The sequence below is a fragment of the Nematostella vectensis genome, chromosome 4 (assembly GCF_932526225.1).
Source record: "Nematostella vectensis chromosome 4, jaNemVect1.1, whole genome shotgun sequence".
Taxonomy (NCBI): domain Eukaryota; kingdom Metazoa; phylum Cnidaria; class Anthozoa; order Actiniaria; family Edwardsiidae; genus Nematostella; species Nematostella vectensis.
The window spans coordinates 10,301,001-10,315,549 of record NC_064037.1 but is presented as its reverse complement, the minus strand read 5'-3'; the positions used below and the strand labels follow the sequence as shown (position 1 = coordinate 10,315,549).

General features: G+C 42.6%; 2 protein-coding genes across 2 annotated transcripts in view; both read left to right on the top strand.

Annotated features, from left to right (window-relative positions):
• The window catches only part of LOC5513708, a 45,153-nt gene that overhangs the window by 10,438 nt on the left and 20,166 nt on the right, over window positions 1–14,549 (top strand). Inside the window, exons 15-27 of the mRNA XM_048726072.1 lie at window positions 6,754–6,882; window positions 7,332–7,414; window positions 8,326–8,434; window positions 9,069–9,143; window positions 10,060–10,139; window positions 10,406–10,506; window positions 11,431–11,528; window positions 11,601–11,674; window positions 11,832–11,946; window positions 12,290–12,465; window positions 12,721–12,827; window positions 13,625–13,735; window positions 13,986–14,055. Coding sequence (XP_048582029.1) covers window positions 6,754–6,882; window positions 7,332–7,414; window positions 8,326–8,434; window positions 9,069–9,143; window positions 10,060–10,139; window positions 10,406–10,506; window positions 11,431–11,528; window positions 11,601–11,674; window positions 11,832–11,946; window positions 12,290–12,465; window positions 12,721–12,827; window positions 13,625–13,735; window positions 13,986–14,055 — 1,328 coding nt within the window. The remainder of the gene's footprint in view (window positions 1–6,753; window positions 6,883–7,331; window positions 7,415–8,325; window positions 8,435–9,068; window positions 9,144–10,059; window positions 10,140–10,405; window positions 10,507–11,430; window positions 11,529–11,600; window positions 11,675–11,831; window positions 11,947–12,289; window positions 12,466–12,720; window positions 12,828–13,624; window positions 13,736–13,985; window positions 14,056–14,549) is intronic.
• On the top strand, window positions 2–5,355 carry LOC116618986. Its single transcript, XM_032383266.2, has 2 exons — window positions 2–2,047; window positions 2,822–5,355. The coding sequence occupies exons 1-2, from the start codon at window positions 1,691–1,693 to the stop codon at window positions 2,996–2,998; spliced, it is 534 nt and encodes a 177-aa protein (XP_032239157.1). The 5' UTR covers window positions 2–1,690; the 3' UTR covers window positions 2,999–5,355.

The following is a 14,549-nucleotide window of genomic DNA, read 5'->3' as shown; positions in this document are numbered from 1 at the left end:
GGATCTGTTTATTTGGGGAAACACGGGGTGGTTGGACACACGGGTGAGGCGCATGGGGTATGGAAATTACACTCGTTTCAGTCACATGTCACATGTTTGTTTCCGAGTCGCGACTGGTTTTGTTGACGGAAGCCATTTCGCAGTTACGGCGGCCATCACACCGCTAACCAATAAGATAGTGCTAAAAGGCACCAGGCGTCAAGAAAGCAGACTAGCGCTAAAACAACGAGGCAAAACTTTATTATTCAATTGGTAGCTTTGTATTTATGGTATTTTCTCGGTGACAGTAGCAAAAAAGGCGGTCCTTTTTTATTTTTTATTTGGTTGGGATCAATCTAGAGCCCTGTGCAAACTGCGCCAGCACCGGCTAGCATTCAGTGTACGGAACAGATGCTCATTTGCATAAGCCACTGTCCGGCATCCTTGATTCCATGCGACGCCATTTTCTGCCATTTGTCATGACGAAGGCGATGTTTTGCGAAGTTTTATTACATTTATAACATTAGATAGTATTCTCGCCTGTTATACTTTTTAAACAAAAAATATCATGACAATAAAGTATAAGAGTCAACTTATCTCATGTTAGCTTATTAACTTCTTAAAAAGTCTTAGGAATTTGGCGATATTTTGAAGAAAATGAATCACATGAGAAAAGTTCTAACTCACTAAATTTCACATTCTATTCTGTCACCGCACTGAGGGACCACTTGAGATAGCATTGCGCCTGCGCGAACTTCATTGTATTGCCGCCTTTCTGTGAACAAGTTCTATTTCGCGGTGATAATTCGCTGCAAAATATGTCGTCAAATGAAAGGAACGAACCGTGTAAGAACAGTGAATTGAGCAAGGAAGTCTAAGAGAAAGCGAGAGGACGGAAATCGTCCCCGTTCCACCGAAGACCCCGAGAAGATTGTTCACATTGCTGAGGAGAATGGCGCCAAAATTGGCGAACCTACCCAAGCCTCGATAGATGTGCAACTAATGTTGGACGCTATGAGGCAAGGATTTGAGCGTATCAGTAAAACTCTCGTCAGCTCATCCAGTGACACGGCTAATGCCATATCAGAAGCGTTTGATTCGCTTGAAGGAGAGCCTGAGGTCGGTTATGAAGACGAGAGCTACCACGGAACAGAAAACCACGAGGGCGAAAACCCCCCCTCGAAGAAGCGCTGCACAGAGTCAGCGACGCATGATGAGTCATCACAGGCAGAAAAATCCCCTGATTTTGACTCACTTCTCGAAAAGAAAACTCCAGCCTCTAATGAGGGAGAGCGTGATGTGCTCAAGGAGCTAAAAAAAAGACCTCCAAAAGGAGGAAATAAGTCCTAATATTAACAGCGAGCTCGCGGAGATTATAAACTCGTTGCTGAAAGACGGGATGCCTGAAGAAACGCTCCAGCGGAAAATAAATAAATACCACCGCCCAGGAAATTGTGAAAAACTCAGTAAAGTCAAACTAAATCAGGCAGTCTGGGATAATCTGAGTCCGGGAGTACGCTCGCAGGATGTGAAATTGCAAAAAGTGCAAACATCTTTGGTCAAAGGCATGTGTGCCTTGTCACGTGCACTTAGCACTTAGTGCACTTAGTCACTGATTCCTTCGGGGAATGACATATTTAGAGAGGCCAGTGATGCCTTTGCTCTCATTGCTAATGCGAATATGTAGCTAAATCAGAGACGAAAAGAACTCATGAAGCCTGACTTGAATAATGAGTATAGACACTTATGCTCATCCTCTTCAAATGTCACTATTACTGACCAGCTTTTCGGAGATGATCTGGCCAAGGAAGTCAAAGAGTTGACTGAAGTCAATCGTGTGGGGAAGCGGGTTACCACAACAAACCCAACAGCTTACCCCAGATCTCGTGACAACAGAAACTTGGGCTGGAAGCTATGGCTCCAGGGGACGGATGTTTCGTACAAGAAAGTCTTTTTTAGACTCGCGAAACTACGGCAACCAACAGCCGTACAACACAAACCAGACACGCAAGTTCAACAAGCAAAAGAGAGGGAAATGACTGAAACTTCTCTTGATACTACAAAACAGGTAAGAAAATGTTCACTTGCGTCTAATGACAAAATAGGTGGACGACTGAAGCATTTTTCCTCCGAGTGGGCAGAAATAATCAATGACAAGTACATTCTTGATAGTGTACAGCAATACAAAATTCAATTTATTGCTCACGAGCCTGAGCAACACTTTGTACCTAAGGAGATCAATTTCACTGCCAATGAGGAAAGCTTTGTAGAGGAGGAAATTTATAAACTTTTGAGTAAAGGAGTCCTTATAGAGGCCAATCACTGCACAGGAGAATATATTTGGATGGACAGAGTTTGAGTCTCTAAGTCACATTAACTGTTTAGAATTAATGGCTGTGTTTTACGGCTTGAAAGCCTCCTGCAGCGATGCCAGATCAGTTCACATTAGAGTTTACTCTGATAACACTACCACTGTAAATTACATTGCATCCATGGGAGGGTCACAATCCATTGAATGCAATTCAATAGCAACTAAAATCTGGCTATTTTGCATAGAGAGGGAGATATGGTTGTCTGCAGCTTATATACCTGGAAAAGAGAATGTCCAAGCGGACAAAGAATCTAGGGTATTCAGTGATAACAAAGAGTGGATGATTGCACCACAATTATTTAAGCAAATTACTTATACATGTGGTGAACCAACCATTGACTTGTTTGCCTCAAGGTTAAACAAGCAAGTAACATGCTATGCATCTTGGAAACCAAATCCAGATGCAACCTATGTAAATGCTTTTTCAATCAGTTGGAATTATAAATTCTTTTATGCATTCCCTCCATTCAGTTTGATTGCACGCTGTCTCCAGAAAATAGCGATGGAGAACTCAGAGGGGCTGCTGATCGTTCCAATGTGGCCAACTCAGCCATGGTACTCACAGCTACTCCACATGTTAACAGACGTTCCAAGGATGCTTCCACGAGAGCCAGACACTCTGAGAATGCCAGCGAGAGAGGACATTGAACACCCACTGATAGGAAAGATGACATTGATGACTTGCAGAGTATCAGGAGATCCCTTGAGACACAGGGAATTTCTCAACAAGCTACAGAGATCATACTACAATCATGGAGACGGGGAACCCAAAAACAGTATGCATCGTACATCAAACGGTGGATTAAGTATAGTGCTGCAAGGAAAGTTGATTGCACTGATCCCTCTATACCCCAAGCATTAGATTTTCTCGTCAAGTTATATAATCAAGGTATTGGTTATAGCGGTATGAACACGGCGACGTCTGCTCTTTCATGTATCTTAAAGCCAGTGAATGGCATTTCGTTTGGATCTCACCCTACAGTCAGTCGGTTTCTGAAAGGAGTGTTTCAGTCAAGTCCAACAATATCGCGGTACACACAAACATGGGATGTCGGTACAGTTTTGGCCTACCTCAAGACAATCCCAAGTACAGCTGATGCTTCGCTTAAGGACTTAAGTTTGAAAACTGTAATGCTAATGTCCCTTGTCTCAGCTCAAAGAGGGCAAACGATTCATATGCTAAATCTCAAGGACATGATTAAAGAAGAAACAGGGATAACATTTGTTATGTCTGTGCCTATGAAACAAACAAAACCATGGTCGAAATCAGTTACTGTTCAGTTTAAACCATACCATGTTGACCCTACACTTTGTGTGGTAACTGCATTAAGAGAATATGTGTTACGTACAGAAACACTACGAGGTGAATGTAAACAACTGTTTATTAGTTACTTGAAGCCGTTTAAACCAGTGTCTAGGAGCACAACCAGTCGCTGGGTCAAAGTTGTTATGAAGACAGCTGGTATTAATACAGATAAGTTTAAGCCACAGAGTACTAGAGCTGCGTCTACATCTAGTTGATGTAAACAATGGATTTGCTGATACCATTTTGGCAGCAGTTAAGGATTAATAAACCATTCTTGATGTTCAGGTAACCATGTGTGCAGTTTGCTTTGAAGTCTCACGTGGTCCCTCAGTGCGGTGACAGAATAGAATTCAAAAATTAAACGAGACTTACCTGTAAGTTGAAGTTTGATTGGAATTCTATCTGTCACCAAGCACTGAGGGATTACGTGCCCACCCTATACTGTTTGTTATTTTCTACCCATCCCTTTGACTGAGGGATTACGTGCCCACCCTATACTGTTTGTTATTTTCTACCCATCCCTTTGAATAGGTGCTTTGGGTTAACCTGCACACATAGTAAGTGCGTTTAAAAAAATGAAGTTCGCGCAGGCGCAATGCTATCTCACGTAATCCCTCAGTGCTTGGTGACAGATAGAATTCCAATCAAACTTCAACTTACAGGTAAGTCTCGTTTAATTTTTGGTACATCCAGTCATAAGCAAAGTTAAAAGACGAGATTAAAAGCATAGCTAAAACTGTTATTTTACTAAATCTGAGTGAACTCTGAGCACATATTCCCACCTGGTTTTAAAATTATTAAACGATTACGAGCTTGCATGGTTTTACCGTCTCCAAACCGCAAAGCACGCATGTAATTATGGCGTGGAAATCGCTGGAAAGTTTGTATTGGACGTTTGATAAGAATTCTTCAGGAATTTGTCTGGGAGGTCTGATTTCCGTAGCACCCTTTATTAAGAGCAATAAGTCCTTTAACAGGGGCGTAGCCAGGGGGGGGGGGGGGCGGGACCCCCTTCTAGCAGCCAAAGTACAGTAAATGTATGAGACATCTAAAATACAAGAGAAGTGTTTGAATGGACCTTTTGGGCCCCCTCCTGTTAAAAATCCTGGCTACGCCGCTGTTTAATAGCAAAGACATGCAACAACAGCCAATAATTATATTTACTTCTAAAAACATTTTTGGTACACCTAGTCATAGACTCGTTTTATGACAATCATGAGATGGGTTCAAGATCCTAACGCGTTAAAAAATAGGAGGATAAATTCAAAAGTTTTTTATTCACTCGGTCTCGACTACAATCTTTGTTCTAGCCGTAGAAGCGCGCGTAAATAACAAAGAAATGAAATGTGACCGTGCATTCCAGCATGGCAACTGCGTTAAAAATAAACTTCCTTTTTTTTTCCAAAATGTTGTTTATTTGGACTAAATAAAATTTTGTTATTGTGCGTGAACATTACTCTCTAGGATGAGGCACAATTTAGAAAACGAAAACGAATAAAACGATCAAAATAATTTTATTCACGCCCTAGACATTTTATGCTAATGAGTCGAGCATGATTTTTATTGTAAATTTCCTCTTCGCAATAAATCATGGTGGTGAGACAACGAGAAAGAGGGTAAAAAAGCAGCGAAAGATAACCTCTTAAGCCTCTTTGAAGCTAGAAACATCACTTTTGGTACTCCGCCTGAAGAAGAAAAATGCCATTTATATGATAGTGTAGGCTGTTCATTTGTGAAATTTGTTTTACCAGCTTTTAAGCAAAGCGATTCAATCGAATCAAAATGTTAACATATGACCAATGATTGATATTAACCAAAAAATACTTGCAAAATAGGTTCTCTATGACAAGAGTCATCAAACTGTCATGTGACCCATAGTCCCTAATTTTTCAGGTTCAAGCAGTTAAAATCGAGAGAGTCCTTGTTTAAAAACTAATTTTAACCACGCAGTGCATGTTGTAGCTATGGTTGCAAATTGCAATCGCCTTTGTTATCAACCGTATGCTAGATCAAAGGTAAACCCCCGTGAGCCAACTAAGAGGTCATCAATGACAATTTTATATTTTATTAAAATAGAAGCTTTAAACGACCTGAAAGGCGAAATGCGCCATTTAAATTGTTGTGTGTTGTTTCCCATTTCCTTTGTCTTGTGGTCAGTCAAGCGAAAATTTGCCACCAATGCTGGCGGGTGCTGGCGCAGTTTGCAAGGGGCTTCAAGCTATGACAGATGCAGAATTGGAAGAATTTAAAAGTCTTTAAGGGACTTTAAGATGCGACAACAGCTACGGCTAGGACGGAGTGACCGAGATAACACTTTAACGCTTGGCGACTAATTTCACAGTAGTTTCCATGAAATTACCTTTATTATATTATTATATAGAATTTAAATTTAGGAACAAACAAAAATTTAACTTCAAACTTCATTTCTACAATAGGAAACAGAGAAAGGTGAATTTATACTCCAACCGTCCACGTACTCGAAATTTCACGCCGTGTTTTTGGCGGAGAACGGTTGAAAATCTATCAGACAGCGTACTTTCACGTGCACCCTTTAAATTCTTAAATTAATTCAACTGTTTTCTACCATCGCCGTACTCGTAGCCGTTTTCGTATATAAAAGGGCTTGGCCCGCCCCTTTTCGGCTGAATAAAATTCAAACTTCAAGATGACGTAACATTTCGTCGTTAGTGAACATTTTAGTTATGTTATCGTTAATAATTTGATTTTATTTTTACTGCACCTTCCTGCTCTTTTGGTGGGTTATTCATTGTTAGTAGCCAATAGAAAAATAAACCAAGCAAACGAGAAGAAAAGCGCTTCAAAAGTTGAGTTTGGGTTTCGCTCCTCGTGGGCAAACAAGACACGCTTGACTGAACTCCGGACCTCCGCACCGCGCCGCAGTCCACTGACAACTGAGCCTTTCTGGACCTGGTCCAGGCCTTTTTATATTGCGGGTCCTTGTTTAATGAGAGGAACAGAGTGCACATGTGACGGAAAACAAGTGTAAAGGGTTTTGTTTATTTGGTGAACATGGTACAATATTGTGGCCACTGTATTTCGAGTATACCATAGTTTATCACTCACGATTGCATTGCAGTGACTTTGGGTTTGTGGCCAACACCTCCTCACCCGGGCGCGGATGTGTCTTGTCCGACGATGAAGACTTGGACAATGACGTCATCCCTGATAATTGTCCTGAAGGCACTTTCTACAACCGATCTAGCGGGTAAATCCCAATTGAACAATAATCGATGATACGATGATAAGCTAGTCTTTAATGTCGATCACCCACTCCCTTGTTATTGTTAATCATTGAATGCAGTGGTTAATTCGCAAGGAAACGGGCCCGCCTGCCCTAGACTTTTGCTATTTTGTATTTAAAAATTCTGAGACAAATTTTGTTGAGTAACCATCTCGTTGTATTTTTGTCATTTTATTTGCCAAATTTAAAAGATATTGCAAGAATATCCCCAAATCAGCCGATATAATTGGATGCTTTTCCATACTTCATTATTTTTCGCGGCAGACAAATGATAACAGCAGAAAACTGATGCGACTCAAATGCCTGTCACATTCATTAGTTCATCGCGAATTTCCGTGTTTAAAGACGTTGTCCTTTTATAGGTGCATCAACGTTTCAACGTGCATCGGCATAAATGTGCATTTATTTTCCAGGTATCGTAAAGTTATCGGGAACAAGTGTGTTGGTGGTGATTCAAATTTCTTCCTTCCGAAAAAGACTCCATGTCCTGTTGGAGGTAAAAATAAGTTGACGCTTTAGTGCACGAATAAAATAGAAGGAAAATACCTATAGTCTTCGAGCGCTACTTACTGGCTGCAAAAACGTCCATATTTTCTTTCAGTGAGTCTTTGGCAAGATAGACACACTGTTTGGTTGTAAAAGAAACCTTTAAACTAAAAATTGACTGAGTATAATGTATACCATGAATTATAAGTAATCTATATAACCTTTGCTCAGATCTATCCGCTGCTTTATTACATATTACAGCAAACACCTTACTATGTGTGGTACGATTTATGCCTAGTAACGTGTGTAGCCTACCTGTAGGCTTTATAGGCTGTTTTCCGCGAGAAAATCCCTCGAAATCCCGAAATCGTAGTTCGTGGCCGCCATCTTGGATCCGAATCCAAGGTTTTTCTGGCCGAAAACAGCATCTAAAGCCTACAGGTAGGTTATAACGTGTGGCACGCAGCAGCTCGCGAACACAAAGCGTTGGGAAAGAAGAGAAAAGGGACGAGGCGCTGCACCCTTCTCTCCAGGCGCGCGGGGTCCATACCTTCATTTTCCCAAGCCCTTTGCGCTCGCTACGCAGGCTTGCTCCCATTCGAGGAATTCTGTGGCGAGCGACCCTTGTCCCAGGGCACCTCGGCCTTTTTCGCGATCCAAATGATTCCTAATATTCGAAAACAAAAATATTACCAAATAACCCCAAATTAGAGCCGGCTGCAGGCTATGAGCTCAGGTTATATGTGGTTCGTTAGCGAGTGGCATGCCGCTCCCCTGTTATCCTCTGTGTAATAACGTGTGCAACGCTGCAGCTCGCTTTGTTCGCTCCGATTTATCCGTTGCCTTGTAAGGTGTGGCAAAAGATATCTCGCTTGTGGTTCGTGCACATGTTGCATCTCTAACCCATGTGTTCTCTTGCAGATCTTGGTGGACTGAGCCTTACCTCTAGTGCTAACGCGGTTAAGGTGAACGAAACTGTCACTCTAACCGCCTCCTTAGGAAAAGGATACCTACCCAACATCAAATTCTCGTAAGTAGGAATTGATCGGACCATTCTCAGGAGAGGAGAAGCCCTTGGGTACCGCGAAATATATCGCACCCCCCCCCACGAACGCACCCCCCACGAACGCACCCCCCCACACACACAACGACCGAAAGTCCACTTTCAGTTCTCAATAGACGTGCTATTTGTAGACAAAACTATAAAGCATGAACTAGATCCCTCTGGTATGTAGCCAAATCCGACAATAAACGTCCCGTGGATATGCTGCAAAGGCATAAAAAACTTTTTTGTTCTTTCGGGGGTGGTCAGATTTTTATCAGAAAACTCCCCCCCCTCCGGAAAAATTTTTCGGATTTCGCACCCCCCCCCCCCCCTCCCCCCAAAGAAAAATCCTGGGTACGGTCCCGCCAAAAATGCTATTATGAAGGAATTTAATAAATTTAGCATTTATCCATGTCACCGCAGTCTCATGATGACACTGAATCAACGCCATTTTCGAATCTCCTAAAGTATCTTGTACTAGAGTAAAATCTCGCATACAGGACAAGTCTTTTTTCTATCAAAATACAGTTTGAAAAACACCTTGAAACCCTTTAAAATTCCAACATTTTTATCTTAATTATTATCTATTCTTTTTTCTAATATTGTGAATGTCTTGAAGGTGGGATTTCGGAGACAACCACAGGTTCACAGGCTCCGGCAAGAACGCAGCAACCCAGACTCACAGCTTTACCAAGTAAGCCCAACAACTAACCTTATGTCAGACTTGTCTAAGTAGGCCCGAAAACGCAACATAACCACCCAACAGACTCACAATTTACTTCTTCAATAGCACAATAGAGTCCTTTAGATCCAGGTTTACGGCTAACGACGAACCGCAAGCTGACGTCCAAGGTTCGCCGTTTCACGTTCGGCGAAAGATCAATATTATATATCGTCGGTTCAATTTTATTATGGAGACCAATAGATTGCCTCTTTACAGGCTCTTACTGACAGGTTAACTTCAATCTTTTTCATTGCTGAAATCGTTATTTGTGGATTATGGAGAAATGTATTATCGATAAAGTGAGATGTAAACCCAACATTAAATTTCAAGTCAAGATACGGCATTCGCCCACGCACCTGTTCTAGAGCTGATAGCCGGCATGCTTGTTTTGACAGCTTCCGATGTCGTATGTTGCTTAAAAATATGCATAGTTTATATTCCGTGTGGGCAAAACTAATCTTTGTGTAAAACACAAATGAATAAGTCTATTTTTTGTACTTAAACGCGAGTTAATCAAAGTTTGAGTGCTCAAAAAGTTCGCCTTGAATCAATTACCACTAGAAGGCAACCTCGCCGTCGAAACGTGAACCGCAAACTCGACGTCAAGACCATGATCACGTGATCACGTTTGCCGTTCTCCGCAAACCTGGATCCAGAGGTCTTTAATAACACAACGTCCTCAGCCAGACTCTCAACTTTCACGTAGACCCAACAACACAGCAAAGACTCACATCCGCCCAAGTAAGACCCACAGATCATCAAGGCAATCGAAAGGAAATCGTAGTCTGTGTTGACAAATCTTTCCAGATACCCCATCATTTAGAGGCACTCAGTAACCGAGACTATGTCGCTGTGTGATGGTATCAATGTCTTATCTTTATCGTAGGCGTGGTCACTACGTGGTTGTATTGACTGTAACCAACACGCGCAGTATCCTTGTCGAGCGTAGTGACGTTTATGTGGAAGGTGAGTTGTGTTGAATTCGCCTTCATGATCATAATAGTCATCGTTGTTTTTAACATCATCATCACTATCCTCATCACCATAAACATAAAAAGCAGTATCGTCATCATCATCACTTCTACCAAAGTCAATGTCATCATATCATCACTGACATTGTTGATAATGCCAACGTTTTCAAAGATACTTTTCAGCCGTCATCGTTATCAAGTCATTGTTATCACTACTATCACCGAGTCATTGTGTTCATGTTTGTGTCATATATCTGACAGCCGAACTTCAAAGTGACAGGCTGTCAATCAGTGTCAATCCTCCCGACCCATCAATCGACCAGGAGATCGTCTTTGTTGCCAACCTTCTGAACTACACCCCGGTGAGCTCTCGACTACCTTTCATTGCACTTATTCCTTCATTATTGAAATACTTTACAACCCCAATCGAAAGAGTATAGCGTCGTGATGTTGAGGGTTATTTCTAACTAACTCTTCACTGATAACTCGCAGTTTGGCTCGTGGTAAGTGGCCATGAGCCTTGCCTCTTTTTGACAAAGAGACAAAAGCCACAGTTGTTAGTGGGAAAGTGCTGAATAACGTATGCGCATGCGCGTGCTCTGGCGAAAACAAGCACAATCGTAGTGTTGAATCGTTCGAGTAAAGGTACAAAAGGCTGACTTCAGTCGCTGTTTTGACTAACTGCACAGCATTTAAACCATACAGTACAAAAGATGACCATTTTTTTGATAATGAGGGAGTCATAAAGAAAATTATAGCCTTAGGTTTGGTCTAGTTTTCTTAGCATTTGTCGAAATGTGACAGTTCGCCGGTAAAACGCCGCCATTTCAAAACAAAAAGGCTAGTTTAACCGCGTGGTAGTGGGAGAATCTGTCTGCCACACCTTCGTATTTGTTTTTATTTAATATTCGAACGCAAATAGCGTTTTCTTCATTTTGCAAACTCTATCGAACATAACGCTATCTTCTCCATATCTTCTCCAACCAATGTAAATGCATGGATGCCCTTTTGCGCTTAGTACTTCGCTAGGATGACAAAATGGTGGTTGGTAGAGGCTTCATTTGTAAGCGCTCTACAAGAACATCACTCATTGTATTTGTCTACACGAATATCGATATAGACGAGCCAATTGAGCTGACCAGGTGTGAGACACTCACTCTGACTTTGAACCAGAAGGAAAAAATAATAGACGGCTCGAAAACTACTTGTTATTCCGGATTCCAGACTCAAAGTATTATTAATATTTTCCCTTGAATTATTAACTCAAACTGTTACATTGTTTCTAGGATGAAATTGGCACACTTACGTATACATGGAAGGTCGATGGCAAGACTGTCAAGCAATGGCAGCCCGTGTTTAAATACACGTTCTCCAGATCAGCATCGTAAGATCCTGTGTGAAGTCTATTGTATTATTGTGTTTTTGTTTAATTTCTCAGACTTTAATTTTCCTTCAGGTACAAAGTCAGCGTGAGTGTCTCAAACCTGGTCAGCTCAATTGGCTCGTCTATATCGATATTCGTGTCAAAAGGTGTGTGACTTGTAGTCTGTATACATATCTGTGTAAAATGGGGACAACTATGAAGCAAAATGGGCCAAATGGAATTCAATGCTGACAGTTCAAGTCAGCTATACTTTAACCAAATTATTTGAGATCAAACTTTCGCTGTTTTTGCCTCGGCGTACAGATATCCGCCCGAGATCAGTAAAGGCCGTATCTCTGGGTTCTAACGCTGTCAGCGTCGAATGGCAACCACCTCTGGAGGCTACCCTGTACATTCAAGGCTACAAAATATTCAAAAGGTAAAAAATAATCCATGTTCTGTAAGTCAAAAGACACTCGTCTTTACAAGAGCTAAATGGTTATACAGCCGTGCAGTTTTTTTTTTCGAATGCTGTTTGTTCAGCCCTAAAGCACAAAGCGCAGCATCAGTTATGATATAATACGAAGGAGATTTAGTTATTAAATTTTCCCCCAATCGAGGGATGATTATTAGTCAGTTTCCGTCAGAAAACGGTAGATTCCGGGGTGATCTTGGTACTAGATTTTACATATAGGACTTTCCTTTGTGTTACCTTTACAATCATCGGGACATACCTATGAAGATTTCCAGTGCCCTACAATGTTTCCATTCTCTTTCCCTAGTGTGAATCCGAAGCATGGCTTCGAGGAAGTTAAGGCGATCGACAATGGTCTCTTAACACACGCAGTCATCTATGATCTCCTCCCGGCCACTAAATACTACTTCAAAGTCATGGCGTATACAGCAGTTGGTGATGGCCCTTTCTCAGATGTGGTGAGCGCTACTACCAACTCCACCGGTAAGCCTGGAAGCACCTTTACCAAGTCTAGCGGTTAGCCTTAAACGCCTTTACCAATTCTAGTGGTAAGGTTCAGTTGTCATTGCCAATCTAGCGGAAAGCCTTAAGCGCCATAACCATTTAACCATTCTAATGGAAAGCCTTGAGTGTCAGTTTACCAACTCTACAAAAGGCCTTTTATGATAATCGTCACCACCAAAGTTTGTTGGTAAACGACTTCCGCCTGATAGTTATACACGCTCTGCCTTTTACCAGCTCCCGGCATCCCTGAGAACCTCCATGCCTACCCAACAAGTGCCACATCTATCAAGGTCGAGTGGAGCAAGCCAAAGAACACGAACCAGCAGATTCAACAATACACGGTCAGCTTACTACAAACAATAGTGTTATTGAATTACCAGGGAAGGGGGTTTGGGGGATGAGTGAGGTGAGTTGAGGTGCACCAGAGATGAACACCCACCAGGGGGTTCTACATTACACGGTCAGTTACCTGCAATTGATAGTCTTATTTTATTACTGGGTTAAGTGGGACACCATTCCATACTACATTGCCAGCTACCTGCAATTAGCAGTCTTATTTTATTTCCGTGGAAAAGGGGACACCATTATACAGTCGTTTGACGAAAGGTTGTTATGAACCGGCTTTGCGACTACACGACAAACCCTTGTGTAAACATGGGTTATACCACTGAAGCGCCTAGCTGCATATATTAGCCACCGCTCCGCGTCTAAGTCTGAAGTTATGCGGTGGCTAATAATGCAGCCAGGCGCTTCAGTGATTTGCTTACATGCGGGCTTGTCGCGTAGTCGCTAAGCCGGTTCACGACAACCTTTTGTCAAACGACTGTATACAACATTGTCAGCTACGTGCAATCAATAGTCTTACTTTAATACCGGGGTAATGGTCAGCTACCTGCAATTAATAGTGTTACGGGAGAGGTTGGACAGGAGAGAATAGAAGGGTTTGAGTGAGGTGTGTCAGCCCGAGGATATTAACTAAAGGGATGGCTAGTTTTGCTTTCCCTGAAAACTGCATTTCAAATCCCTGAGCATGAATATCATTAGATTCGTCAAGTATTGTTGTATTATTTTGTTTGCCGTTTTCTCTATTAGTTCTAACTAATGGCAGTTATATTTGAGGGTTAAATGTTTCTTGTAGATTCATTGGTGGATGGTAGAAGACCCTCGTGTTACCCCAAAGAATGTGGACGGCACGGTTACCTCCATAGAGTTTACCAAACTTCGCCAAGACACCCTATACTCGTTTGAGGTAAGTTAATACACGGCGTCGTTGCAAGTGTTTTCTTTTCAAACTTTGCCAAGACACCCTATTTTTGTGTCTTTGTGTATGAAAAGGGTAGAAGGGTAGTTAGCTCGCTGGCTGACGGTAGGCTGGCTGGCGGTGGACAGGAGAGGGAAGATGGGGGGAGGGGTAATGACGAACTCACACTTTCTATGACAATCTGGTTACGAATATAGTACTTTGTAAAAGTGATTGATATAGAATGTCTTCTTCGCAGGTATTTGCTACATCGGCGATTGGCCAGGGTGGTGCTGCAGGCCCAGTGACCGCCCGAACCAACATTAGCAGTAAGTTATACCACGTAGACTTGTGACCGGCTGAGAGAGGGTTTGGTGGACGAGAAAGGGGTTTGGTGGCCGAAAAGGGGGTTTGGTGGTCGAGAGGGGGTTTGGTGTCGAGACGGGGTTTGGTGGCAGAGACGTGGTTTTGGTGTTCAAGAGGGGGGTTTGGTGGCCAAGAGGGGGTTTTGGTGGTCGACAGGGGGTTTTGGTGGTCGACAGGGGGTTTGGTGGTCGACAGGGGGTTTGGTGGTGGACAGGGGGTTTGGTGGTCGACAGGGGGTTTGGTGGTCGACAGGGGGTTTGGTGGTCGACAGGGGGTTTGGTGGCCGACAGGGGGTTTGGTGGCCGAAAAGGGGATTTGGTGGTCGAGAGGGGGTTTGGTGTCGAGACGGGGTTTGGTGGCAGAGACGGGGTTTTGGTGTTCGTCAGGGGGGGTTTGGTTGCCAAGAGGAGGTTTTGGTGCTCGAGAGGGGGATTTGGTGGCCGAGAAAGGGGTTTGG